The following is a 27,984-nucleotide window of genomic DNA, read 5'->3' as shown; positions in this document are numbered from 1 at the left end:
GCCCGGCCCCGCCCCTGCCGCATGCTCGCCCTTCCATTGGCCGCCGGAGCTGAATTTTAAACCCTGCCGCCCTGCCCCTTAGCAACTGAGTCCCTCTGCGCCCTCCGATTGGCTGCAGCCTGGCACCGCCTCGCATTCTGATTGGGCGAGGCTCGGCCAGTGCTGGCCGGCCGCTACCGAACTGCTACTTTCAAAAGCGCCGGGGCCGGGGCTGCGGGCACAGCGGATCAGGCATGGGTGAGCGGGGCACGGGCACGGGTGAGCGGGGAACGGGCGAGCGGGGAACGGGCACGGGTGAGTGGGGGAACCGGGCGCCGGTGAGTGGGGAACGGGCACGGGTGAGTAGGGACGGGACATCCTGGACATGGGTGACTGGGGGGGATGCCCCGGCGATGGCTGAGCGGGGTCTCCGAGGGCTGCGGGGAGTAGTCAGCGCTACTCGGTAGGCGTGGGGACCCTGGAGGGTGCAAGGAAGTAGGGGCTTCCAAGATCCCCGACTCCCCAGGGGACCCTGCGGGTTGTAGGGCAGTGAAGATCTCCAAGACCTCCAGCCCTCCAAGGAAGTGCAAGCCCTTGCATCCTTCTCTAGGATGCAGGAATCTGGGAATTGCGTGTTCCCCCTCCCATCTCGCCCAGCAGAGTGCTTTTGGTAGTGGTCTTTGGGGTCCCTCCTCCATGGGAGCACCCCTAGCCAGATTTGTCCATTGCCTGGGCTTGTCTTGGGGCCCCACCCACCTGCCATGCTCAGGGAAGGGGTCAGTCCTGCTGTGCTGACCCCCAGCAGGGACAAATGCCCCCCTGTTCTGCCGCAAGCTGGGAAGGTGTCCCTGGAGGCAGGCCAGCAGCAGCCCCCATCACATCTTGCTTTGCCCCCAGCTTGCTCACAGAGACCAAGGGAGAGGATGCCGTTGCCACGCAATGCCAAGATGCTGAGCACCAAGCAGTCCCGAGCAGGCAAGGTAGGCCCTGCTGCAGAGAATGTCGACCCCGAGAAGGTGAGCACCAAGCCAGGCGAGGGCTGTGTAGCGGGGGCTCCTGTGGGGCAGCTGACCACCATCTTCTAACAGCCTCTATTGCAGGAGGAGAGCTGTCATGCCAAGAGGTCTTCATCCTCACCCCAGGGTGGGCCCAAGAAGAGATCAGCATTTGGAGACATCACAAATGTGAGTACTTCTTTGAGGGTGGGGGCTCTGGTGCCCCCTGTGAGCCCCCCATGGTGGAGAGGCGCACCCCATGCCCAGTAGGGAGAGGAGAGGTCTCCCTGCGGGGCATATCTTGCTTTCCACTGTGCAACCCCTGTATGATCTTGTTCTGACCCAAAAAGGCTCGCAAGAACCAGGTGGTGGCAGGGAAGAAGGAGGCTGTGAAAGTTGCTCCACCCAAGGCACAGAAGGCACATAATGCCTTGGGGGTGGCCAAGAACAATGAGATCAACTTAAAAAAGTGAGTAGCTGGGGGCAGGGGTTTGCTGCAGGCTTGTCCCATGGGGCTTCCATTGGGTGATGGAGGCTGAGCCAGATACAGGAGGGAACTAGTATCTCTACTATAAATTACATCAGGCTGTGGCAGGGGAAGGTTATGTTGGATATTAGGAAAAATTTCCTGCCCAAAAGGGCTGTCCAGCCCTGGCACAGGCTGCCCAGGACAGTTGTAGAGTCACCTGCCACGGAAGGATTTAAAAATCATGTCGATGTGGCTCTTGGGGACATGGCTTAGTGGGCATGGCACTACTGGGGGAACCATTGTCCTTAATATCTTTAAAGGTCCCTTCCAACCTAAGTGGTTCTAAGAGTCTGTGGGGATATTTTAGGGGTGGTTTTGCCCCTTCCAGAAGTTGCAAGAGTCTCTGGAAGGCCTCTTTCAGCTAAGAAATTTGGTGTTCTCCCAGCAATGATTTATTCTCATCCTTCCCAGGTCAATGAAGAAAACTCCCCCAACAGCTCCTGCAGAGCCCAAAGTGAGTCCTGTGCCAGAGAAACCAGAGTCTGTGCAGGAACTGAAGCCCCATGAGGAGAGGGTAAGGACCCTGGGGCACCAGGCAGTGCTCTGGGCCTTGGAGAAACTTCAGCCAGTGTGATGGAAAGCTGAGGAGGGGGGCAAAGCACACTACCATCTTCCTTCAAGAATCCTCCTCTGGGGAAGAGTTGGGCAGGGACTGCAGGGTGATGAGGGCAGGTAGGAAAAGGGGGGGTGCAGAGGGGTGGCAGCCTTGCCCTGACAGAGTGACTGGCACCCCAGGCCCGCCCCCTCATTGCTGCCTCTTCTGTGCCAGCAGGTACCAGCAGTGGAGGACATTGACAAGGAGCAGTTGGGTGACCCCTACGCCAACGCAGAGTATGCCAAAGAGATCTTTGAATACATGCGGGAAAGAGAGGTGGGTCCAGGGGGTGACACTCCTGTCTGGGGAAGGAGTGACTGCAGGCAGGGCTGCTGACTGCCTGGAGGCTGTGACCACCTGGCAGGGGCCTGCACAGGGTGAGAAGGGGCTTGTTTGAGGCTGGGGATGTCTGCCCTGTCCCTGATAGCTGGCTCTTTGGCAGGAAAAATTCATGCTTCCTGACTACATGGAGAAGCAGACAGACATCAGTGGGGACATGCGTGCTATCCTTGTGGACTGGATGGTGGAGGTGCAGGTGAGAGGGCACAGCTTTCTGCAGAGCTGCCCCCATGCTGCCTTTGGCATGTGTGACCTCAGTGTGCTGGCAGAGGCTCCTGCAAGCATTCCCAGTGTAGAGCTGATCCTCCCCCTGTGTGGCCTACATCCCTACCTGTGAGCCTGGCCCTTGGGCACCCCCTGGCCTCTGTGAGAGCTGGGTGGGACTGGACAGACCTAACTTCTTTCTGAAACTCTGCCCTGACCCCTGCTCCCATTCTTGCAGGAGAACTTTGAGCTGAACCATGAGACGCTGTACCTGGCTGTGAAGCTGGTGGACCACTACCTGGTGGAGGTGGTGAGCATGAGAGAGAAGCTGCAGCTCATCGGCTCCACTGCCATCCTCATTGCCTCCAAATTTGAGGTGACTCTCTGTGTGCTGTCCTGGGGTGCAGGGACAGAGGGGCTGTGCCACTGTGGTCCCTGTGGGGTTTTGGAGAAGGCCAGGCCACTGCACTGAGAGCTGCCAGGGTGGCGTGTCTGTCATGTTCCTCTTTCCCTGTCTCAAGGGCTGCAAATGCAGCCATGACGGGCTGAATCCTGTCACTGGTGTCACGGGAGAACCAGCTTCTCTCTGCTCTGCACAGACCATCAGAATACCTTAGTTTACCTAACACAGGCATGGAGCTCAAGCCAAGGGCTGGAGTACACGCATCACGAGCATCCCATACGGTGTTAACAGTCCTTGCTGAGTCCAGCAGCACATGAACAGTTACAGGGACTGTGGGTTGGCTGGGACCTCCTGAGTGAGGCCAGGATGAGCCCCCATGGGGGTGCTGAGCAGTTGTACCCCTACAGGAACGGTGCCCACCATGTGTGGATGACTTCCTCTATATCTGTGATGACGCCTACAAGCGGGAGGAGCTTATTGCCATGGAGATGAGCATCCTCAGCACTCTCAAGTTTGACATCAACATCCCCATCCCCTACCGCTTCCTGCGGCGCTTTGCCAAGGTGAGTGCACTCAGAGGGGTGCCCCCAGGGACCCCTTCTCTTGGCTCCATGGGACAGTGACACGCATTGCTGTGGCTTCAGGCACCCAGTTGGCATCAAGGAAACTTTATCCAGGTCTCCTCAAGACAAGCGGTGTGAGGATGGTGGTCTGTGCTAGGCTGGGTGTGTGGGATCCCTGTCCTATGCCCTGGAGACAGCATTACAGCATTCTAGATCCCAAAAAAGGCTGGGAAGGGGGAGCAGCATTTCTCAAAAGGCTGAGCCCTTTCCCTGCCCACTGGCTGTAGTGTGCCCGTGCCACCATGGAGACACTGACGCTGGCCCGCTTCCTCTGCGAGATGACCCTGCAGGAGTACGACTACGCTCGCGAGAGCCCCTCAAAGCTGGCTGCCAGCTGCCTGCTGCTGGCACTCACCATGAAGAACCTCGGGGGCTGGGTGAGTACCTGCCTAATTCAGAGTGCCTGTGCCTGCCGAGGCAGCCTGGGAGGCACTGCAGTGGGAGGCAGTGGACCAATGAGTGAGGTGATGCGCTCGGGCTGTGATCAGATTTGGATGCTGGACAGGGAAGACGATGGTTGTCCTGAAAGGACGCAGCTTAGCCCCACTGTCCCGTTGCAGACCCCTACACTGCAGTACTACAGTGGGTACAGTGCCCAGGACCTGCACCCCCTGGTGAAGAGGCTGAATTTCCTGCTCACATACCAGCCCCGTGACAAGCTGAATGCTGTGCGCAGCAAGTACTCGCACAGGTGAGGGCCATGGGGCTCTGCCTCGGGCCTGGCCCCACTGCAGGCTTGCACCCTTGGCTTCTGCAGGGATCTGGAAGCACTGGTGGATGGGTGTCAGGGCTGTGGTCGAGCTCTAAGCCAATGTATTCCTTCCAGGGTCTTCTTTGAGGTTGCCAAAGTCACCCCCATGGACATGCTCAAGCTCGAAGAGATACTCACTAGCTCCTAGCCCTACTCTGTAAATAAGCCTGTAAATAATGGGGTACCCTCAAGCAGGGTGGTACCATGTACATAAGTAATAGTAATTTTAACTGAGGAAGAAGGGGGGTGGGGGGGAAAAAAAAAGTCATGTGTAACTATTAATAAAACATGTTTGTTGTACATACTGGCACTGCACACTATAAGCCCCAGCACTGTATTTCCCCTTGTTGTGATGAGACAGAAGGCGAGAGCATGGTGATGGGTGGGGAGCAGGAAGCTCAGAGGTGAAGGCTGGAAAGGTATTCTCAATTCCCTCCTCCCCACCCCTCACCTTCCCTTTAGTAATGACACTATGCAAGCAGCAGCAGTATCTTCTCTCCAAATATTTACACACCATAAATACCCATGTGGGGAAGGGGAAACTTTGCTTTGGCTCCAGCTTGAGCACACAGAGGGTGGCCCCAGCTCCTACAGTGACCCTGATGGGGCTGGACCGGTGGTCAGACCACATCACAGGTTAGACCTCTGCTTCAGTGTCTCCAGCCCCACAGACTGGGGGAGAAGCAGCGGCTTCTGGGGGACACTGGGGACAGACAGATACTTAAAGCAAGGCAAGCAGGGGGCGGGGGGGCTCCGTACATATGGGGTAAGTGTAGGGACCAGTTCCCCTACCCAACCCCTGTTCCCTGGGGGCAGCACCCACCCAGCACCTGGGCTCAGCTGCTGCCCTGCTCTCAGCCTAGGGCAGGTTGCTGAGCTCCTTAATGGCCTGAAGGATCCTCTTCATATGGCCCACTTTGGTGATCCCCAGGTCCTGCAAGAAAAAGAGGAGGTGGTGCAGTTGCAGGGGGGAGCTCTTGGCTCTTGCTACTGGACAAGCCACAGGGTGGAGGATGAGGCACAGCCCAGCTCTCTATGCTCTCCCTTGCTGGAGCATAGTGCTTACTTGGTTCTTTTTCCTCTTGAAAGCACATCCTCATGCCTGAATGCAGGTGAGGGTAGGGTGCTGTTGCTACTGCTTTGGACAGGTGTATGGAACCTTGCAAGCTGGAGACCCAAAGCCACCCCCTTCCCCTGCTTCCCTGCCCCTGTGCACAAGCTCAACTCTGTGGACCCAGACGTAGGGCCAACCTGCCACCAGGAGGGATGGAGGACACCATGCTCCCCAGGACTCAGGATCCCTCAGGAGGCACAAGGGGGTTGTACCTTAAGGTCTCTCCTCTCCAGCAGAATCAACTCTGAGCCCTGGATGTCATGCCGGACAAAAATGTCTCTGTATTCCCCTAAACCGAGTGCTTCCAGCCAAGCTGCCACCTCCTCGGAGCCCCATTTGTCTGCTAGCAGGGAGGAAAACCAGAGTTGTGCACTGCTGGGGCCTGTGGAGGCAGTGAGATGCAGCAGGACAGATAGCAGTGATGCCAGCCTGTGGTCAGCAGTCAACCCCTCCCACCCCTGGCACCAGCAGGGCCAGAGGCCACAGCCTGCTCAGGCTGCAGAGGTCTTTCCTCTCCTTGGCTTACTTACAGAACAGCTGAGCTCTCCCCCTCAACCTGTAGCCATGGACAAAGGACTTACCCAAAGGTCTGAGCTGTACCAGAGCCCACTTCTCCCCCTAGTTGAGGAGTTATGGGGCTGGGGTGCTCTGCATGTCTGCTATCAGAAAAAGCTGTGACACCCCCAGGCAGCCAGAGCTGAGGATCCTTCCCCAGCATGCCCAGGACAGGAGACTGAGGGACAGGTCAGCACAGGGTGTCCTTTCTAGGATGGTGTGCCTTTCCCTGGCACACTGCTCACTTTACCTGGGAGCACACTGTTGGCCTTCTGCTTCTGCAGCTTGTCCTTCTCCTTCCTGGGCTTGGGGATGTTGAGACGAAGCTTAAAGCTGCCCTTGTTGGCACTGCTGGCACCTTCCTGTGAGAAGCCAGGCTTGGTGGGATGCTACAGCTTCCTGAGCCAGACACTGGGCTGTGCCAGACCCCAGTCCCTGTGTACCCACCTCCTCAGCAGGATGGGCAATGGGGCCCAGCCAGTGGATGTCCAGCAGCCGCTGCAGCTCCTGGCCCAGCACACTCAGGGGGCCGTGAAGTGCCTCCTCCTCCTGCGGTGAGTCCAGCTGTGGGGGACAGGGACCATACCCAAACCTGCTGCCACCCCCAAAGGTACCAGCCCTGGGGGGCTTTGGGTGCTCTCCGGCCCCTCACTCACCGCCTTCCCTTCCAGGAATGCCCTGGTCTCAGCCCACAGCTCCCTGATGCTCAGCACCACCTCCACAGCCACATTCCTGCTGAGAAACTGAGGCACAGAGGGATAACCCCTTGAGCAGCAGGGCCCCACAGGGCCTGGGTAAAGGCTTCCTTATACTTCCAGTTCCCGCTCACCTCTGAGGTGCCAGCAGCTTTGTGGGAGAGGGCTTCACTCAGTGCCAGAGAGCTGGCATTGACTGCATGTGCCAGCTCCTGCTCCACGGCTTTGTGAGCCTTGGCTGCCTCATGGATCCTGCAGGTGACAGGGGCTGGAGCTGCCAGGGCTCTCCTGGTCTGGGCAGGCACCTTTGCATGGCCAGGGCACAGCTTCCCCCTTCCCTGTGCCCACCACATTCCCCTTCCCACAGTCTGACCTGGCAATGAGGGTCTCGGCAACCCGTGAGACCTGCTGCAAGAGGCTGCTCTCCTCCTCAGTCAGGTACTCCATGGACTGCTGCGAGCTGAGCCGTGGCCGTGTGGCTGCTCGGTAGCTCTCCCCTTTCTGTTTGTCTTCCCAAGACTTGAGGGTGCTTTCAAAGGCCTGTGGGGGACAGACATGGCCCCTCTGAGACAGTCATACCTCCCTGTGTCCCAGCATGATCTTGCTGAGCACCCCAATCTCACCCGGTCCCTTGTCAGCATCTGGGCTCTGTTCTTGTGCTGGATTTTGATGATGCCAGGTGGCTGGATCCAGGCCTCTCCATCCACCTGCACAGGGACACCCTCGTCCCCCCGGATGGTAATCTTCACCACACGGCACTGCGGGGCAGACAGCCCGGGGGTGCCATCAATAGCTGCCAAGCTGAGCAGAGCCACACCCCAGGCTCCACTGCTGCCCCAAAAGCTTTCTGGCACCACCTGTGGCCCTGCAGGCTGCCTCGCCACTACCTGTGCAATGCGGTGGTGCTGGAGGTTGATGACCCGTGACACGGCCATCTGGATGCTGCCAAAGACTGCCACCACCTCCAGCTTCTTGTCATCGAAGGATGGAGCCCCGAAGTTCTGAAAAGGACCACTGCATGTGAGACTTCCAAAATGGGCTCATTTTGGGACCCAGATTTCCCCCATGTGTGTCCAAGGCAGGGACACCCTAACCCCAGGGTTTCTTAGGACTGGGGAAAGGACATCACACCATCCAACTCATCTCATAGTACTGGCACTCACACTGTCCTCCTTGGTGCCTCCCCAGAAGTTGATGCCCCCAGCATAGCTGGGGATGTTGAGGACTGCAATGCCCTGTAGGCTGGGCAGCGAGATCGGCACCCCATCACACTGCAAGAGAGGGCTAAGCCTGGGGGGCTGCTGTAACGCTGCCCCTCCCCACCCTGTCCCTGTTCTCCCAGCCCTGTACCTCCAGCTGTACCCGCTGTTCCAGGTTCTTGTAGGTGCGCTGCAGGAGCTCCTTCGTGCCCAGAACCCCATACCACATCATGTTCTTGGTGCGGCTGCTGTGGGGCAAAGTGGAACAGATGAGGGGCTGTGGGCTCCCCACTGCCTGTCACAGGCTCCACACCCTTCCCAGGCACCATGCTGCACAGTCCTAGACTGCTGGCCCCACCTCAGTTCCCTCAATTCCTGCTACCACCTAGGGAAGCCAAGGTGCAGCATGTTGCACCCAGACTTCGACCCTTCCATGCCAACATAGCAATGTCCCTCTCTCCAGGTGCAGAGCAAGTAAATCCCACCAAGCCCTCGTGTCATCACCCTTTCTGGGGTGTTTGCAGTCTGCCACCGAGGGGTGTATACCAGCAATGGGTGCAGGTACAAAATCTGCTGCAGGAAGGATCTCCAGCACAGCAGCACCGCATCAACCCTATGGCTCCCAGCATCTTGATGGTCCCTCCTGGTGCAGGCACTGGAGAGCCAGGGGTATGTTTTTTTCCTGGGGAAAATCTGGGGGTTCCAGCCAACCTGCACTTCTTGGGGTGCTCATCACGTTTGTTGTTGAACTCCAGGGAGATCTTTGCATCCAGGCCGATGCCGAAGTAGTTATTCATGACACATTTCTCCGAGAAGTGGCTGAAAGCAGCAAACAGGGAAAGCAGCTTGAGCAGCAGCTGCACATCGGTGACTCTGGGTTGGCACCAGAGGACGTCGTGTAACACCCACTGGAGCGGAGCGGCTGGCACTGGGAAGCCTGACCAAAACTAGCAGGGATGGCTGCATTTCCCTCAGTCACCATGGTGGGACACCCATGGCACAGCCAGGACCTGCCAAGCACCAAGCTCCAAGCATCAGCCAGAGATCCCACACCATGCACAGGCAGGCTCCCCGGCACGGGCACTGCTTGGCTGGGCAGGGCCAGGTACCAGGGATGCCACACTGGTGGGCAGAGGCTGCTGCAGCAGCCTTCCCAAAGGGGCAGCGTGGTACCAGCTCTGCTCCTGCTCCATGATGGGCAGCAAGAGTGGGCCAGAGTCCCTGGGGCAGACAGAACACCTGACTCACAGGGTGCTCGGGTCTTCAGGGAACTGCAAGCTGCCAAAGGTGTCTGGCCGGTCCAGGATGATGGAGGAAGATGCGGAGGTCACCGTCACCGGCCGGGAACCTGGCCAGGGTGGACAGGGAGATAGTTGCCACGTGGGTTCTCACCCTGAGCCCATCCCACAGCTCACCCTCGTGCCCCCACAAAATGCCACGTGCCCTGCTGGCATCTTACTGAGCTTCTCCTCCTCCTTGTTGAGCTCCTCCGAGCTGTCCTTCCTGGGGCCCACAGTGCCCTGGTAGTCTTGGGTCTGCTTGTTCTGCTCATCCACAGCTGGATCCAAAGAGGGGCATGACAAGGAGTCTCTGCAGCCCTGTGGCCCCTCCTGTCAGCCCTGTGAGCTTGTGCCAGGGATCCCAGGGGAGAACAAAGGCATGGGTCCAGCACCAACCCACTGTGGCTTCACAGCCCTGCCAGGCTGCAACAGCATCAGGGAAGCTGCCAGCTCCCACCACTCCCTCACCTTTCTCTGTCTGCTCGATGATTTGCCGCAGGGCTTTCTTCAGGCTGTTTGCCCGCAGCATGAGTTGCTCCTTGGATTTGAAGATGCGAGGCATGGGGCTGGGGTTGAAGCTGCCAGCTTTCTCCTGGTCCTTCACATCAGCATGGGTGGCCTGTGCCATTTCTTCAGGAACCACGATGGCCCGAGCCTCCTCATTCAGCTCCCTCACCAGTGAGTCCAGCTTTTCATTCAGCATGGCACACTGTGGGACACCTGCCCCACTCAGCACCTGGCACAAGCTGCTGCCCCCCACCAGTGCTGGGTGCTTCCCTGGGCAATGCTGGCACCTGAATACCCCCAAGCACCTGGGCACCCCAGTACACGCAGAGCAAGGGCACAGGGCCGTGGAGCAGCCCTTCCCTTCCCTTCCCTGCTGTGCCACCAGCTTGACCCAGCCCTCCAGCTCCCCTGCAACACACCTTCCGTGCCATCAGCTCAGCCTCCTGCTTGTTCTCCGTTGCCCTCTTGTAAGCCCGCCCAACTTCAGTCACAAAGTCATTGACAGTGCCACAGAGGAACCTGCCAAGGGAAGTGGCTGGAGGTCAAGAGGGGCACAGGAGGGCCAGGGGGGCTGCTGGGATAACACCCACTGCTCCAGAGGGGCAGTGCCAGGATTATCTGCCAGCACAGCTGGCAGCTGCTGGTGGCCAGCTGGGACAGCCTGGCTGAGGGGGGGTGCAGTGGTCCCGGGGACATGCCCCAGCCCAGACACGGGGGCACTGGCATCCCATCAACAGCCTCCTCCTTACTTTGCAGAGGAGATCACCACCGAGTGCTTGTCTGACTCCAGGATCTTGGCCAGGTGGAAGGCAACAGAGTCAGCGTAATGGGAGATCTGGACCTGGGGGGGCACAGGTGGAGACAGCTGGAGCCCTGCCACCCTGCCATGTGCCCTGCTCAGGGATGGACCTTTGCCCAGCCAGCCTTGAACTGCGGATGATCAGCCCTTATTCAGCCCACTCCCCAGCACTGAGGGCAGCCATGCCCATGCTGTTGGCCAGAGGTGAGGTCAGTTACATCAGGAGGGAAATGGAGGCAAGGGGCTGAAGGGGAGCACACAGAAGAGTCCAAAGCAGCTGGCAAGCTAGCTCTACCTCTCCTTCTGCCTGCTCCCAACTGCACGTGCCAGGCTGAGACCTGCCAGGCTCGTTTCATTGCATGCGGCCGACTGCCAGCCCCCTCGCAGCCCCAGTCCCCAGGGATCCCCTGCGTGACCTCTTCCTGTGCCATCCCTCCCTGTGTGTCCCTGAATTGGGTTGAACAGGAACCTGTCCTCCAGCCTGCCCTCCCTATCTCAAGCCCTCAAATGCCAACAGCTCCCACCTGGATGTTGGCGTCCCCATTTTCCTCCTCCTTCAGGGCTGAGGGGGACTGCTTGGGGGCCTCATAGGTCAGCACACTCCACCTGCCAAGCAGAGAACATGGCTGCTTGCCATCTCCTGGCCCCCTAGCACAGGGACAGGCAAGGAACTGGGACGGGATGCCCAGTTACATGCCAAGGTAGCGGGAACAGAGGGGCATGTATTCTGTGCCCTGCTCACCGGTCCAGCATCTTGGTGGTGGCCCTTTCCAGCTTCTCCAGGATCTGCAGCAGCTGAGTGTCATCATCACACAGGCTGCCCCAGCCCAGGACCCGTGCCAGGTCATTACCAGTCCCCAGTGGCAGGACACCGAGCTGACACTGCAGGAGAAAGACAGAGTGGGGGAGCTCAGAGCAGCCCACAAGGGCACCTGGGACACCCCCAATCCTGCTGGGCCCATTGCTTGGCAGCACCTGGGGCACACGGAGTGTGCCAGCACTGGGGATGGTGCCAGCCTGCACTAGTAATGCCAGACACTCCCACTCACCTGCTTGTGGAGGCCAAGGGCATCGATCTCAGAGAGCACCCAACCCACACTGCCATCCCCACCACACACCAGGATTCTGAAGGTGGAGAACTTCTGGAAGAGGCGCAGCCTGGGTGGGGGGCAAGGAGAGAGGGACTGGGTGCTGTGCCAGGTGCCCACCAGGATCCCACCAAGGCAATTCTGGGGTGCTCAGGCAGGCGCTTACCCCAGGTGTGGGCCCCCATTCATGAGGTCAAAGACTTGGGCTGGGTTGAGGAACTGCTTGAACTTGCGCAGAAACTTGACACCCTGGTTGTCCCCACTCTTGGAGTTGACAAAGGCCAGGAGAGGGCTGGAGCAGGTCGAGGGGCAGGTGGCTTTCCAGAAACCTGCAGTAAGCCCAAACATGTGAGCCCCAGCCCTCACTCTCCACACACACTTGAGGAGAGCAGAGTGGACGCTCCATCTGTGCCAAGCCCAACCTGTTGGGTGCTGGGGCAGGAGGGGCAGTGATGGGGATATCTGCGGGATGGTGAGGGGCAGAGGGAAGAGGAAGCACTGTGCTTTTAAAGGAATGAGATGCGGAAAGAAATGTGCCCAAGGCAGAGTAGGATTGACAGCTGGCCCAGAGCCTGCACCTGCCTCAGGCACATCTTGGCCATCTCAGTCCCCTGGCTGGTGTCTGCAGGCTCCTTCCCTTGGCAGACCGCAAGGACCTCATTAGCCGTCAGCGCCACTGGCACCAGCCCCACAGCCATTGCCCTCAGAGCCCTGTGGGCTGCAACCAGGAGTCCCAGCACCCCCACCACAGCAGGAGCATGGAGGCAACCTCCCCACAGCCCACCCCCTCCTTGCCTGGCCACCGCTCCATCTCCACTCCCAGCCCAGCAGAGCAGATAACACAAAGCACTGGCAGCTGCTGAGTCAGAGCGTGGGCTGCAGCAGAAAAGCTTGCTGCCAGCAGCACCCATGTGCTGCAGCAGGCAGGACGAGGGGGGACTGAGGCCTTGCTAAGCTGTTCCCAGTTGGGTGGACAACAGTCAGCCATGGATGTCTGGGCTGCTGGAGGGGGACAGGGCAGAGATGCTGCCAGGGACCAGCCACCAGCAGCCGAGGCTCTGGAGCTGAGGAGCAGCCGTGTGATGGTTACCCTGACAGCATCCCGATGAGTAACGAGGCAAATGAGCCTCCGGCTGCGCTGAGTGGTGAAAAGCATTAAAGAATGAAGAAAGAAATATCCGGAGGAGAACAGATTTTGCTCAGCAGAGGCCAGCTGGGCCCCTCAGGAGAAGGAGACAGCCAGGGGGTCCCCCCACGCTCCACATGGCTTCTCCCTGCAGTGTCCCGTGCCAGGGCAAAGCTGTGCTCTGCACCACCAAAAACCAGCTGAGCTTCAGACACTGAGAAATAACCCAAGCAAGAGCTTTATCCTGCCTTGAGAGAAGCTGAACTATTGAGGTGCAACAGAGGACAGCCCACCTCAGGGGTGCAGGGCTGGCACCGCTGATCCCAGCACAGAGGGACTATGTCCTGAGCCACTGCAAGAGGAGGCCTGGCAGGAGCAACTAAAGCCACATGTGGGCAAGAAGTGCTACCCCAAAGCTCATAGAATACCACCAAGCCCTGAGCCTGAAGCTCTACTGAAGGTGGTGTTCCTGCCGCCACACAAAACAGGCACAGTGCCACAAGTTAAAGCCTCCAGAGGACCTCAGAGAGCTCAGAGCCTTATCCCAAACAGCCTGTCCCCCCCCACCAGACCAGCCCTGTGCCCTCTGACTCACCATCAGAATCAATGCTGTTCAAGGCCGTTGGTGGGATGATGGACACTTTGTACTGGCCCAGGGGGCACCTCTTGCCAAGGAGCTCCTTGCAGGCACTGTGAACCTGGGAACACAGGGACACCTGTCTAGCAAAGCTGGGGGACACAGCACCGAAGTCCCCTGCATCAGCTTTCCCAGAGGTGCACACAGGAGGGGCAGTGGTGCCCGTGCTGGGAGTGGGGTGGGGCCAGGGATGGGTACATCCTTACGATGGCTTTGCACCAGAGACACCGCCAGTCCTGCAGCCTCCGGACGCTGCCGCAGGTCCGGTCACAGACAGCGCAGCGTGCGCTGACGGGCAAGTTCCCCTCCAGCCACTGGTGGGGCATGGCCACCTGCAGACAAGGGCAGCCACCGATGGCATCCTGCACGCTTGAGGGAAAGGTCCACCTTTCCAGACCACCTCTTTCCCCAGTTTTCACTATGGAGGTGGTGCCTTGCAGCAGGGCAAGGCAGGTCTGGGACCCCTCCCATGTCCTCTCACCCCTGCCTTCCTGGCCCCTTGAAGCCATCAGCACATGAGGCAGGGCAGACATGTCTCCAGAAAATGTCTGGAGGTGGCCCCACTTGGACAGCAAAAAGGGGTTCTGATACAGGGTGCCAGAAGAGGTGTCCCCAAGCCATGCCCCTGCAGAGCCAAGCTCAGAGGCCACACAGTGCAGGGGACAGCTACAGTTTCTTCAGTTTCTTCCTGCTTCCTGATTTGGGTACAGTGAAGCCAGTTCTGCTGGAGGATCTGTTCTGCCAGGATCCCTGACAGGGACTCCCCTGCTTACCCCATCCTCATCCTCGATGATTTCAATGCCGATGGAGGCCAAGGTTGTCCACTTGCAGTTGTTTGTGGCTCTGACGGCACAGCGCTTGTGTGCCTTGAACTTGCAGACTGCATGGGGGGAACCGGTGAGGAGCAGGGAAGGTCCCCATGGCATGCACACCCCCGGTCCCAAACCCCTCTGCATCTGGGCAGTGGGCATCACCCTGCACCACTCCTGCTCTGGCCCAGCCTCGAGAGGCTGCCCTGCCCACCTCCTGGCAGGACCCCAGCACTGACCTTCACAGGAGAGGCCATGGGAGGTGACCCCTGGAAGAGCTTCACGGCACACGTTGCAGAAGGTGGGGCGGGCGTGGGAGCAGGCGTACCAGTTGTGCATGCCCGAGAAGTGCTCCATGTTGAACTGTGTGGCCTGGAGGCACAGCCCTGCCCCATCAGTGCCTGGGACCCTCAGCCAGCACTCCCTCCCTTCTGGCCCCCTGAGTCTCCCCAGCCCGACTCCCCCCTGTGGGGCTATGCCGGGGACAACAGCTCTTGTCTGGCAGTCAGAGGCACACGGAAACGCACTCCACATGGAAACACAGATCCAGGCAGCACCCTGCCCACATCACCTCATGGATCTCCCACTTCTGGACAGATTTCAGGGCAGTGATCCAGTCCTCCATCTCCTTCCGGTTCTCCGCACATAAGATGAGCTTTCGGAACGGCGTGATCACCTGCAACAGCCCCACGGTCCCTCGCAAAGCCACCGCCAGGCCAGCCAGAGCCCAGCACAGATCCCAGCAATCTCTGGCACACCACTGCCACCTCCAGCAGCAGGAAGCCATGCCCCAAGGCTCTGGAGGGGACGAGGGAGGTCTGTAGTGCCTCCCCACAAGGTTCTGAGGTCTCCACCGGCTACAGTTGGTAGCCCCACACCTCCCTCACCGTGAAACTGTTGTTGATGTTCTTGGTGCTGGTCTCAGCTACACTGGCATCAGACAGGTCCACCTCATCAAAGATCAGGGACTGCAAGGGAGGAACCAGAGCCCCAGTCCAGCAGGCAGGGATCTCTGTCCCCTCCTGGGCTGGCAGACTCAGGTCCCCCCCGACTGAATATGCTAGAAGCACCCCCCAGCCTACCTTGGCATCCTTAGCATAATAGAGTGTCCTGCCTCGCAGCTTGAAGTATCGTCTCTTCCACCTCTGGAAGGAGCTCGTCTGCTTCAGCAACAGCCCCTCCTTTACGCTCTTCTGCAGAGACCACAGTGTCCTGAGCTCTCGTAGCCCCCCAGAATCACCGAAGCCACCATTTTCCCCTGTGACACCAGTCCCTGAGTCCCCAGGAGCACAGATTGGACATTCTGGGGCTCACTATCTGCTGCATGTAGCAGGGCAAATCACGTTCCCTGCCTACCATGGCCTGGGCACTGGGCACTCCCTGTGATCTGGAAGGATGCTGCTGTTTGTGGCAGGGCTGGAAGATGCAGGTCTCCAGCAGTGCAGACCCTCTACTGCTGATGCTTCCTCTGCATCCCCAGGGCAGTGCCTGGACATCCTCACCCTGCTGTAGCTCCCTAGAAGCCAAGGGCAGAACTGGACTCAGAAGAGCTTCCTTTGAGGGGACACCAATGCCCCAGAGATATCAGGACTGCATCTCCCAAGTGGCACTACCCGGGCACTGCGGCGCCAGCTGGTTTGCAGAGCAGACAGCCGGGGTGCAGCCAGCTCTGCCTTGCCCCCAAAGCCCCTGGAGGGGATAACCTGGGGTTGAAGGTAGCCTGCAGCAGGCAGAGCATCCCCTGCAGCACAGTGCATCACTGCAACCTGGCTGCCCGGCCTCTGCCCTCCCCAAAACACAGCACCTGCCAATATTTACCCTTCTCACAGTGGTGTTTACAAGACTCAATTAATTAGTGTTTGAAGCATGGCTATGAGCCTGAGCGGGGTGGCAGAGATGCTCTGGCACTGCCTCATCTTTGATTGTATCTTCTTTAAACACCACCGGCAGCTCCGTTCAGCTGCTTCTCTACAATTAGCTGCCACAGTGGCTGTATCCAATCCAGGCACATTTAACAGCAAATTAGCACTGGGCACGAGGGCACAGTGAGGGAACCATCGCCCTGGGGCTCTGCACTCCTGTGCCAACCCATGTGCTGCAAGAGGTGGCACCCAGGCCCCATCAGCCTGCAAACACACCAGCCCCAGGTCTCAGCCTTAATCTACTGCCCCATGAACCAGATGGCCAAAGCACCAGGAATAGCAGGAGCCTTCAAAGTTACAACAAAGGTAAAACCCCACCTGGGGTGGTCCCTGACCCTCAACTCCCCAAATGCCTAACCCTCCCAAACCTCCCTGGGGCACCCACCGTGGTGTTCCCCGCTCTCTTCCAGCCTGGAGTTTGAAGAGGGATGCTTTAAGACTTTATCACTTCCCAAGACTGGTGCAGAGTTTGGCTGTGGTCAATCACCACGATGCCTATGAATGTCAGTGCAGGTTCAAACAGCCTAGCTGTCCCCAGTGCCAGCACCCTTGGACACACTGTGTCCTTTCCCTGGTCTCTCAGCCTTGAGCACAGTGAAAGCAGAGGAGTCCTTCCAGTGGGGTCCAGCTGTGACCCCAGATCCACACACAAACCATGCGCCCTAGCAGTCCTTGTCCCACACCAGGAGGGGACAAGCCAGGGTCCTGCCATAGCCAGGTGGGATCCAGCCCCAAACACCACATCCACCACACCTGGCTGCACTGGTCAGGGGCAGGTGTTGTGTTTGCTGCAGTCACTGCTGTTGCTGCAAAGGACAGGCAGTGTGTGACGGTGAGGAGTGGTGTGAGGAGACGGTGGGGGCAGCAGGAGAAAAGGATGACAAGGAGAAGGAAGAAGAGGTGGGTCCATGATGGCACCTCAGGGCTATCACAGTAGGGGCTGGAGCCAGCTGGGCATGGGCAGCTGGCTCCAGGTCCACATGGGTGGCAGGACACAGCAAGGACTGGCTGTCTGGGAGGGTGGCACCCACTCCTGCAAAGGAGGGTCAGAGACAAAACACCCCCAGCAGCAGCTCCTGACAGCAGCAAAAAATCATCACCCAGCCCCAAGCTGTCACAGTCCTGGCCATCCCAGGGACAGGATGCAGCTGCCCTGAAAGGCAGAGTTCCACACCTTCACCACAACACCCATCAGAGTTCTACAACACTGCCAGTACCGTGGCTGGGGGGACTGTGCCACAGTTTTCCACTAGTGCAGGCTAATCCCTAGCCATCCCAACATGGGATGCAAAATTGGTGCAGACAAGCTCAGGGGGCACCTCTCCCCACACCCACCCTTGGGGGCTGCTTTGGGCATCAAAGCCCAAGCCTTCTGTGTGACCATGTGCAGCATTTTGCTGCACAACTCCTCATGTCAGCAGCTGCATCAGGCTCCATCATCCCTGCTGTGTGATGCCATGTGATACAGGTTCCATTGGTGCCAGCATGCCAACCCCTCCCTGGGGAAAACAAGGCACGTCCCCTTTCCAAAATAAGCCCTGGAGTCCAGCTGTCCCACGCTGCCTGGGCAGACACACAAGCCTGGGGTGCTGGAGGGCTGTTTTGGATCTCACTGTGGTAAGCCACCCACCTACCTCATCTTTGACTATGGGTTTCAGCCAGGAGCACCTGCTCCAGCTGCTGGGGCAGGTTTTGGATCCCTGCTTTTGGAATGAACAGGAGAAGACCTGAGAGGCACCTGATGGCCAAGGCTGGCAGGCCCAGCCACACAGTGGGAAGCCACGTGCAGCAGCACTGCCGAGTGAGCCCAGTGTTTCCTCCCTGCTAACAGGAAAGGGGTGCGGGTGGCAAGGGCAGACCGGCCACGGCAGGGTGGCATCACCCCTGCTGTGCTGGCTCCCCAAGCCCTGTCCAGGGCACCAGGCTCACCACAATAATAGAGTAAGTGGCTATTAGGTAGCCTAGAGCTGAAAAGAGCAGAGCACCTGCAGCACAGGGACTGCCCCTTCTTCCTCCAATGTTCTGGGGACACTGGCAGCCCCTGGCCACTGAGCTGGGAGCTCTGCACCAGTCACTGCACAGCTGTAAGCAGTGTGCCACCCACACCCCAAAACAAACCCAAGCCCCTCCACTCACCCCAACCACAGCTTTTCTGTCTGGAGAGACCCAGGCAGCTCTGCAAGGAGCCTCAGCAAAGCCAGTGCTGGTCCCATCTCAGCAACCGAGGCGGCACACCCAGAGCCACACACAACCTGCCCAGCAATCAGCCAGAGGCCAGCTCTCCTGTAGGGCTCTGCCCCAGCAATCCACTGCCCCATCCCAAGGTCCTCCCTGCTCTCTCCATCCCAGGGAACTCAGTACCAGCACTGGGGGGGATCCCAGAGGCACAGGGTGAGAAGGCAAAGGCAAAAATGAAACCATACAGCATCTGCAGACATACTACCACCTCCAGCTCAGATGCAGCTGAATTGGCAGCGGAGCCTCAGAGGGGACACAGGTAAAAATGGCCCTGGGATAATGGCCAGCTATGTGCCCTGCCAGGACTGGGCTGGCTCCCAGAGGCCATCATGCCACGGGCTGGCTGTGTGCTTGGCACAAGCAGGGGGCTTGAACCACAGCCCAGGAGAGCTCAGCACCCTGCAGCAGGGATTCTTCAAGGTCAGGCTACAACCAAAAATCCCTTTCTTCAGCCCTAAAGCTGAGCCCCAGGGTGCTGCTTTGTTCTGTCACCCTACGGTCCCAGCACTGCCACCACCATTCCTGGGAAGAGCCCATTGTGCAGCCAGGTCTGACCACAGCTGAGGCAGGAAGGCTTTCCCAGTGGGATCATCTTGGACAGCGAAGGAGCACCTGGAGAAGAGCCAGGAAGGCTGTTACTCAGGAATGCCGTCACATATGGCTGGTGAGCACCAACCACACTGTCTGCCCACGCAGCTGGCCACCCTACACCTCTCCTGAAGGGATATACTTGTCCCTGTGACCACACGATGCCTCACCCGGTAGGAGGAGAAGGGAAAGAGGATAACCTGTTGACACACCAACCTGCATTGCACCAGCATCATTCCAGGCAGCCACCCTCCTTCTCCAAGTGCAGCAGCCCACTGGGCACAAGCCAGGGTCCAGTTGCATCAGAGCTCATCCCCAAGCTGAGCCAGCAGGCACCAGGACAACAGAGGAAAACTGGCATACCTCAAACAGCCCAGCTGCAGGGCTTCCACCAGCTGCTAGGCACCCCGTGGGCTGGTGTCAGCTGGAAACCTTATCAGGCTTTGTGACACAGCAGAGCCCTTCCGGGACTGGGCAGTCAGGGGGCTCGGTGCCTGATGGGTGCTATTGGCCCCACAGGCTCAGCTGCTCCCAGAGGATGGAGCTTTCTGCCATTTCAGGACCAACCCAAATATGCCTTCCCCATGCTGGGTGGATGCTTGAAAGGAGATTCCAGCACCAGTCCTGACAAGCCATTGCATCGTGCTCACAAGGCCATTGAAAGGGGACAGAGAATGAACAGGAGGAGAGGAATGAGGAAAGGAGCCCCCAGAAGAAAGGCAACCCCCCTACAGCACATCATCCAGCAGCTGCTTTTTAGAAATGAGGTCACGCTTCCCTATCTACAGCCACATCAGTCCCCAAGCATCCTGCTGGCAGGCATCCCACATCAGCCTGACCCGTGCTAATTCCCCCCTGCCCCTTGTGCCGCGATGCTGGTGGGCACAGCCCTTCCACTCTGCCCAGCAGGGGTGGGAAAAAGCTGATGGGCAAGAGCAATATTCACATAATGGAAAAAGTGAGCAGGGAGAGGGCAGAGAGCTTGAGAAACCTCACAAACATCCGGCTAGTGACAGTGGGGCTATCTTCACACCCCAGGCACCAGCGTGGCAAGCCCTGATTAATGAGAGCAAGCCGAGCCTCCCTGGTCTCACACCATGTTTTCTTGTGTTGAGGTGCAATTTCCTATTTTTTCATCTCTGTCCGTTGATGAGCACCACTGAGAAGAGCCTGGTTCCCTCTTTGCTGCACCCTCTCTGTCAAAAACTGGGGACCCCTTGGTTACAGTCTCTTGTCCAGGCTGAACAGACCCAGCTCTCCCAGGCTCTCTCTGTATGAGAGATGCTCCAGTGTCCCAAGTCTGGAGGATGCACTGCCCAGGAGCCACAGCCCACCCTCCTGATGCAGAAGAAAGGTTTCCAGGCCTGGCCCCAGCCAGCTCTACTTTGCTTTCTTCATCTTTTGGCCAGGATTTAGCACTCAGGGGGCAGCCTTCCCCACAGCCTGGCTGTACAGCACTGCCTCACCAGGCTCCCTATAGTTGCCCAACACCCCAGTATGCACAGGTACAGCTTGCCCCATTCCTGGAGCTTGCAGGATGCTCAATGCCTGCAGCAAGGACCTCTCATTCCCCAGGGTGCCAATAACCCCACTGACCTCCCCGAGCCCCATGGAAGGATTCTGGTGGGTCCATCAGCCCCACCAAGCAGCTGTGATGTATCTCAAGATCAGGAATTCAGGAACATAATCCCCCTTTCCAAACAGCAGACAAGCCATAGTGGCCTCTGCCCACCATGGCCACGCACATTGTGCCCATGCCATGGGCAACCCTGGATCCCTGGCACACACCCAGCTGTGCCCCCTTGAAGCCTCCACCTCCCAGCTCTGGTGCAGTCACCCACTGAACCAAACAGCGCTGCTGGATCACTCTCTGCCTCCACTCAGCTGCTGGGAGAGCCTGTGCTGAGGCAGTGCTAGGAAATGAACACCCCAGCCACATGGGCAGGATGTAACCCACCACCCCCAGCAACTCAAATGTGTTGGTGCACCCAGAACCAGTGCCCCCTCTCTCCTCTTCGCCTTCTCTCCACACCCAGCCCTAAGGAGACCAGCACTGGGAAGCAGCATCACATCCCACTCCCACTCTGCTCTTGCACACCTAAAACCTGATACAGGCAACTTGCAGCCCCCAGCTGCATTGAGAAGGAGGAGGAGGATGAGGGGCACCAGCAAGACCCCATCCATGCTGGAGACTTTCAGTTCAGCGGGGACACCTGAATCTGGCAGCTGTTTTTGTCACTGAGCACAATGACCAGGCCATCTCCACACCAGTGCTGGCACAGAGCACCCCAGGGTGTCCGCAGTTCCAGCCTGGAGGTGTGGAGTGGGGGGGATGTGATTGATGTGGAGGCTTGAGGAAGGGATGTGGGGGTATGGGCATTCAGAGTGCAGAAGCACTAGGATTGGGGAGCAGCAATCAGAAGGATTCAGCAGATCGCCGAATGATCCTCTCCTACTCCTGTCCCAGGGACTGGACCACAGCCTGGAGTGGTAGAAGCTGCCTGCTTCCATCACCAGAGATCAAGGTCTCTCCAGTCAGTGTGGATGGGCAGTGGGGTTGGGGGTCCTGACCTTTCCCAGCCCCCCAACATGGCAGGCTCCTACAGATCCTCTCCAGCACCCCACCCACCACATATGACCCAAAATAGGACAGTGTGCCCTGACCCCCACCACCTGCTGTCTCAGGAGCTGCCACCCTGGCACTGAACTCTCCCTTATTAATTGTGTTCTTTAGATACCTGCCCCTGGGGTGCAGGCAATGATTCCCTCCCCTGACCCCAGCCCCACCTGGGTGACAAGGACGTCAAGACAGGGGTGTTGCTCAGGAGGATGCCTGCCATGGCACACACTCTGTGGCTGTGGCTGGAGTGACAGGCAGCACATGTGCCATGTCAGGGTTGTGAGCCCAACCTGGGTGGCAGCAGCAACCTCATCCAAAAATCCTCGCTTCCTAGGGAAGGAAGGAGTCCATCCAGCCCCGAGCCAGGCCAGCAAGTGTGGTCCTGCCCATCTGGACCAGGGCAAAGGCATCCTCAGAAAAAACATTGAACCCCAACACTGAAAGCACAGAGGTGGCTAGGGAGGCATACACAGCTCACTCTCAGGGCCCTCCAGCCCTGCCAGCTCTCAGTCTCTCCCTCAGCTCCACGGGCTGTTAACCCACACGTGTCATTTCCACCTGCCCATCCATCACGCTACCCGCCTCCCCTGGCACGCTGCACAGCATCACCTCCTGCACAGCTAATTGCTGATGCCAGGCAGGATGTGGGCAGTGGCCACAGCAGGCAGGGAGACAGCCTTTCCCCACGTGCAGCGTGGCAGCAGCGAGGCCAGAACCTGATGGGGGTATGGGGGGCTTTGGCGACTGGGCTGGGGCTCAGAGCGTGCTCGCGTTCCTGTGCTGCTGCTGTAGGACACGGGCATAGCCCAGCCACCTGCCCCTTCCCCTCAGACTTCGTGACATTGCTGGCTCCCTGTGATGTCCCTGTGCCCCACACATGCCAAGTGATGCATGGCAAACTCCAGTGGCTACTGCTGCCCTTCTGGAAGGGTGCTGAGGGCTCACACACAGAACTAAACATCCCCACTGCCCACTGGCCTGGCTTCTCACCATGCCTCCCCCCAACACCCAGCATAGCCCTCTACACCCACCTGGCAGCCAACTTGGAGAGGGCAGAGTTGGTGCCAGCAGGCATCAAGGAAGGGAAAATTGAGGCATGCTCCTTGAGCAGCCAGAGGGACTCAGTAAGAGCCCCCTCAACACCCCATGCCCCAGAAATCTCTTCTGCCAAGTGGGAAAGCCCCACAGTGCTAGGCTGGGAGCATGCAATTTCCATACCCCTGGGCAGGCATCCTCTGCCCCACCTCATGCCAGTACACCAGGCTTGGCATAACAGCCAAGCCAGGGTCAGCAGGAGGGGAGCCTGCCACAGCCCCAAGCATCCTCACAACTGCCACCAGACCCAGTACATTGCCTCATTCCCCTTCCTTCATGCCCTCAGCACCCAACACGAGTCCAGTGACACCCCCCTGCTCCAAAACTGCATTCCCATGCTGTGTTTTCAGATCTCTCCCCTCTCCCTGGAGCAGCACAGCCACCAAATCCCCACTGAGGGGTGGCTGGCACCAGAAGCTGGCTGCGGGGGGATTGCTAACAGCCCCCGTGTGCCGCCCAACACTGCAGGCACTGCCTTGACTCACTCTGCCACCTCCTTCCCACAGCTGAAAGGTGGATGCAAAGGGACTGCTAACCCAGCATGTCATCCAGAGCATCCTCCCAGCACTGTGTCTTGCATCCTCCCTCCCCAAAATGTCTCCCCCCAAACCTCCTTCTCTCCCCACATCCCACCTGGCCATTCAGTCCAGGTAATTTCTCCCTGCATTGCATTTCACTGTCCCAGCCTGGGACACCTCTGACCATGCACTCCTGCTTGGCTAAAGGCACCACACCCCATATTTTGTAGGTACTATCAAAATAGCTTTTTCTGAGCAAACTGATGCATGCACACACCCACACCCCTCCACCCCCCAGCTGCTCTCATGCCAGTGGCTGGGAAGTATGAGTGTCATGTCTGACCTCAAAGGTGCTCCCATCAGTCCAGCAAACCACCACTGGGGACTGGATCTGTGGGAATGGGGCCTGCAGGGAAGCTGGCACAGCCAAATTAATCTGGGGCACTAGGGAAGATGCAGGTTCCATTTTGCCACTCACCAAGCCCTGCACATGCAGTACCTACAGCAGGGTGTGGGATCCCAGGAGCCTACAGAACTGTCATGACCCTAAATCTCAGCCCCAGAGCATCCATGGGGCAGAGCCTTCCAAAGAGTCCTCTTCTTCCAGGCACAGGTAAGGGGAACCCAGGGGATACAAATGCAGCATGAAGGCAATGTTGTAGGGGATGTCTGGGTATGGGAGAGACCCTGTTCTTGAATAGTGTGATAAAATCTGGGCTTCACAGCCCCATGGGACCAATGCTGATACTGCCACTGTGGGGTTCTCATGTTTCTATGTGCCCTCCCACAGGGCACAGGGGACCAGAACCCTCCCATCTCTGGCTGGGTTGAGTCTGCCAGCATTAAGAACCTGATACTGATTTGCATCCTGGAGAAGGTAAACTCCCCTGCCCTGTTCTCAGCAGCGATCGCACACCCAGCCAGCCCCTCACCCGCGGCATCCCCCACCCCCTGACCTTGCTTCTCATCTGCCCCGAGGTGGAAACCTTCCGGATGAGCTTGTGAGAACTGTCCTCCTGCTCGCCCTCGCTGTCAGACGACTCCTCACCACCCACCTCGGGTGAGATGGGTGCCAGCTTGTCCGAGTCCAGGGACGACACTGATTCCCGGGTCTTCCTCGAGAACAGGTCCCCAGGCACCAGCTTCTCAGCCATCTTCCAACCTGGCTTGGCTCAGAGCTCTGCAGCCTCTTATGATAGCCCTGAGAGGACAAGGACACATAGGAATGAAGAGCCCTGAAGAGGCACGCACGGCCCCTCATCCTGTAGGGCTCTGCCAGCTGCAAGGTACAATCCTGGAAGTCAAGGGAGATGGTGTTCCTCGCCCAGGAACGACACTCAGAGTGGCATCCTTGCAAGTAAAGTTTTCCTTCCTTGCCTTTTTTCAGCAACCCAGCTACTCCTCAGCCTACCTGGCATCCCAATGTTGTCCCAGGCTTGGGCGCAGGAGACTGGCTGCCCCGTGCTCGGGCATTGGTACATTGGTGCAGAGAGGGGTGGAACCTCTTCTCGCAGCCTGTGTTATTTGCCCTTGTTTCCCACCCACGATGTGCCGGGCTGCCCTGCGTGGCCGGGGACAGTGCAGGGATCTCCATGAAAAGCAGCAGCTGGACCCCGCCATCCGTCTGACTCGGGCAGCTGGGAAGGGATGGCTGAACCTCCCGCGCCCATGGGTCCCCAGCCCCCCGCAGGTGACTGCGGCTGGGCTGGGATGAAGTGGGGAGCGCGGGGTTCCCGCATGCGGGGGAAGCCATCTCCCCACGGAGAGCTGAGGAGAGACTGGGGGAGCACCTACCTCGACGAGCGAGCCTGGACGGCAGCAAAGCTGCCGTGCCCGGGCCGGGGGGTGGCGGGGGGCACCCCACGGCGCCGTGCTGGGCCCCACGCACCTAGCCCGGGCCGGCTCCGCCGCGCCCTCCCCCCATCCCCGCGGCTGCCGGCAGCCGCGGTGCCGTCTCTCGGCACAGCAACAAGCGTTGCGGGGAGAGGAGACGGGGGGACTGAGGGCAGCAATGCTGACCCACCCCCCCTCCCCTCTCCCCTCTCCCTGGGTGCATTGCCTTCTCCAGCCCCAGGGCTGCCCGGTGCCGGCTCCCCGCCGAGCATCCCGCAGCACGCCCAGGCGGGGGAAGGCGGAGCGCCCCCCGCCCCGCACACACCTTGCACGACCCGAGCCGCCGCCGCCGCTGGTGCAAGGTCGCTCTTTCTCCGGCCCCGGCCCGCCGTCCGCAGCCCCCCCGGCCCCGCCGGGACGTGCCTCCGCAGGCGGCCCCGGCCCTGCCCCTGCCGCAAGCCCCGGCCTGCTCGGCGCGGCGGGCGCTGCTGCGCGGCGCGGGCGGCCCACGCACGGCCCCGAGCATGCGGGCACAGCGGGCACCCGCGCGCCGCCGCGCGCATCCGTGTGCGGCACCCGCGCGGGCACGGAGAGCACGTGCACACGCGTGTGCGCTGCCCGCTCACGCACCACCACCGAGCGCACACGTGTGCGCGCTCCCGCACCCACCCAGGCGCGGGCACGCACACACGCACCACCACCGAGCTCACACGTGCACGGGCAGGCACCGCTCGGGCATGGGCGTGCACGCGCACTCCCACCGTGCACAAACGGACGCTCCCCTCGCGTGGGCACATGCACGGGCATGGGAGAGCACATGCACCACTGCAGTGCACCTGTGTGTGCACCACCCACGTGGGCAGGGCCAGCACAGGCATCACAGCCCCGCGTGTGTGCACACCATCCACAAAGACACACGCACAAGCAGGCAGGTTTCCATGCCCGTATCTGTGGTCACAGACCACACGCGTAAGCCTGCACACCCCAGGCATGGGAAAGCACATGCACCACGTTCATGCACATAGATGTGTGTAGGCATGGGTGAGCACATGCGCTGCCACTGTGCACATATTTGTGTGTAACCCACATGGACTAGGGTGGGCACGTGGCTGGCACGGGTGAGCATTCACACCACGGCCACACGCGTTTTTGTGCACACCCCAGGCACAGGTGAGCGTGTGCACCATTGCCATGCAACCGTATGGGCACACGGCAACACACGGAGGCATGGCCGAGCACACACACAGATGCCTCCACGCACTTACTTGTATACACACTTCCATGTGCGTGCAAACATGCTGGCAGCCCAGAGAGCTATGCATGTCCTGAGAGCATCCCCAGCAGGGTGGGCAGCAGGATGAGGGAGGGAGCTTTTCCTTGTCTGCTCTGCTCTGGTGAGATGCCCGGGAGTGCTGGCTCTAGCTCTGGGGTCTCCAGCACATGGAGGATGTGGTGGTGTTAGAGCAGGTCGGCGGGGACCATAGAGATGCTTTGAGAGCTGAAAACCATCTCCTGTGGAGACAGGCTGTGAGGTGTGGGGTTGTTCAACCTGGAGAAGGCTCCAGAAAGACCTTAAAGTAGCATTTCAGTATATCAAGGGGGCTCCAAAAGAAGAGTTTTTCACAGGGCTTATCAAGGCAGGACAAGGGGCAACAGTTTTAAAGTGATCTATGTTGTGTTTGAGTTAGACAGAAAGAGGAAGTCCTTTTTCATGGAGGCACTGGTGAGGCACTGGCACAGGTTGCCCAGAGAAGCTGTGGCTAGCCCATCTCTGGATGTGTTTGGTGCCAGGCTGAAGCAACCTGGCATCCCTGGAAGATGCTTCTGCCCATGGCAGGGGGGTTTGGACAGAATGTCCTTCAAAGATCCCTCCCAACCCAAACCCCTCTGTGAGTCTGTGGTGTGCATGCATGCAGATACTCCCACAGAGGTGTGATTGCATAGAACTTGCTCTGGCGTGTGTGTTGGAGCACACACACATGGATGCACACTGGGGGCGGTGCTACCAAACAGCCCATGTCTAGAGAGAGAGGGTCTGACCTCACATTGCATCCCACAGTGTTCCATGGGCCCCTGTGCCCATCTCACCCCCTGCTGCTCTGGGCTCTCCATGCTCGCAGAGCCCCATTTCCCTTCCTTCCTGCTGGGCCATGCTGTCCCAGCCCAGGGCCAGGGAGGGCTCTCTTGTCCCTTCCCAATGCACGGCTTTCCCTTTTGAGCTGTAATGAACTGTGGGAGTGAAGGGAGTCTACCATGGGGTTTGTATGCTTCAGGATTCCCCATCTCCCACATGTGGCAGGGATCTCTCATTAAAGCATCACTAGCTGCCATGTCCTCATCCTTCCCCAGCTCAGATGTATGGGATATCATGGGACAGAGCTGGGATCTGTAAAATTAAGAGATTGTTGCAATGAGGAGACAGACACCAGGGGCCACGGGCCACCCCACCTTTTGTGGGTTTTGCTTGCAACTCTGGGAGACTTAGGACCCTGAATACTATGATGGGCCTGCTAGCCTGCATCTCCTCTGGGGTGTCACAGGGGGATCCCCAGGACACCCTATGCCATGGCCATATCCAGCACTGAGGGTCCCAGTACCCAGCAACCTGGCCATGCCACCATGCCTTGGGCTGACGGTCCTACCTGGCAGCATCTGGAGCTGCATGGAGGGGAAATGGGGTTCTGAATGGGTCATGGGGCACAGTTTCTTTGTGCCTGCAGTTATCGATATGCAAGGACTTGCACAAGTAGCCCTGTGAACTCACACACCTGTGCATGCATTCACCCACGTGTGCATCGGCTCACTTGCATGTGCACACACACACGTGCTCGCATTCACATCTGCACGTCAGCCATAGGACGAGTTCCCTCCCCCGTGTGTGTGTTCACCTGCACGTGCAGTCACTCACCTCTAGTGCTTGTGAGCAGCAGCATGGGGCTGTGC

At 59.0% G+C, this 27,984-nt stretch overlaps 2 protein-coding genes across 6 annotated transcripts; one reads left to right on the top strand and one right to left on the bottom strand.

Moving 5' to 3' along the window:
• Window positions 1-134: 134 nt before the first annotated feature.
• CCNB3 (cyclin B3) lies at window positions 135-4,718 on the top strand. 5 transcript variants are annotated; one of them, XM_015626572.2, is made up of 12 exons: window positions 135-237; window positions 877-995; window positions 1,068-1,163; window positions 1,325-1,443; window positions 1,915-2,017; window positions 2,273-2,374; window positions 2,541-2,633; window positions 2,880-3,017; window positions 3,452-3,607; window positions 3,895-4,044; window positions 4,228-4,358; window positions 4,494-4,718. In XM_015626572.2, exons 1-12 carry the CDS (start codon window positions 234-236, stop codon window positions 4,564-4,566), a joined length of 1,284 nt encoding a protein of 427 aa, XP_015482058.1. In that variant the 5' UTR covers window positions 135-233; the 3' UTR covers window positions 4,567-4,718. The 5 variants fall into 5 exon arrangements, with proteins under 5 accessions (XP_015482058.1, XP_015482054.1, XP_015482056.1 ...); XM_015626568.3 differs by having other exon boundaries at window positions 185-258; XM_015626570.3 differs by having other exon boundaries at window positions 187-258; window positions 1,080-1,163.
• On the bottom strand, window positions 4,697-24,693 carry DGKK (diacylglycerol kinase kappa). Its single transcript, XM_033514059.1, is given in 30 exon segments — window positions 4,697-5,352; window positions 5,745-5,875; window positions 6,338-6,449; window positions 6,535-6,695; window positions 6,698-6,830; window positions 6,917-7,034; window positions 7,156-7,322; window positions 7,406-7,540; window positions 7,670-7,783; window positions 7,946-8,053; window positions 8,133-8,229; window positions 8,693-8,800; window positions 9,230-9,329; window positions 9,441-9,539; window positions 9,730-9,970; window positions 10,188-10,287; window positions 10,518-10,609; window positions 11,092-11,173; window positions 11,310-11,449; window positions 11,617-11,725; window positions 11,822-11,984; window positions 13,377-13,479; window positions 13,625-13,750; window positions 14,192-14,298; window positions 14,467-14,599; window positions 14,799-14,903; window positions 15,115-15,195; window positions 15,310-15,420; window positions 24,165-24,409; window positions 24,620-24,693. Coding segments are annotated over 29 exon segments (3,549 nt in total). The 5' UTR covers window positions 24,363-24,409; window positions 24,620-24,693; the 3' UTR covers window positions 4,697-5,277.
• Window positions 24,694-27,984: the final 3,291 nt, after the last annotated feature.

This window comes from Parus major, chromosome 4A (genome assembly GCF_001522545.3).
Source record: "Parus major isolate Abel chromosome 4A, Parus_major1.1, whole genome shotgun sequence".
Classification (NCBI taxonomy): domain Eukaryota; kingdom Metazoa; phylum Chordata; class Aves; order Passeriformes; family Paridae; genus Parus; species Parus major.
The sequence above is the reverse complement of the archived record's forward strand: the minus strand, read 5'-3'. Positions and strand labels throughout refer to the sequence as shown.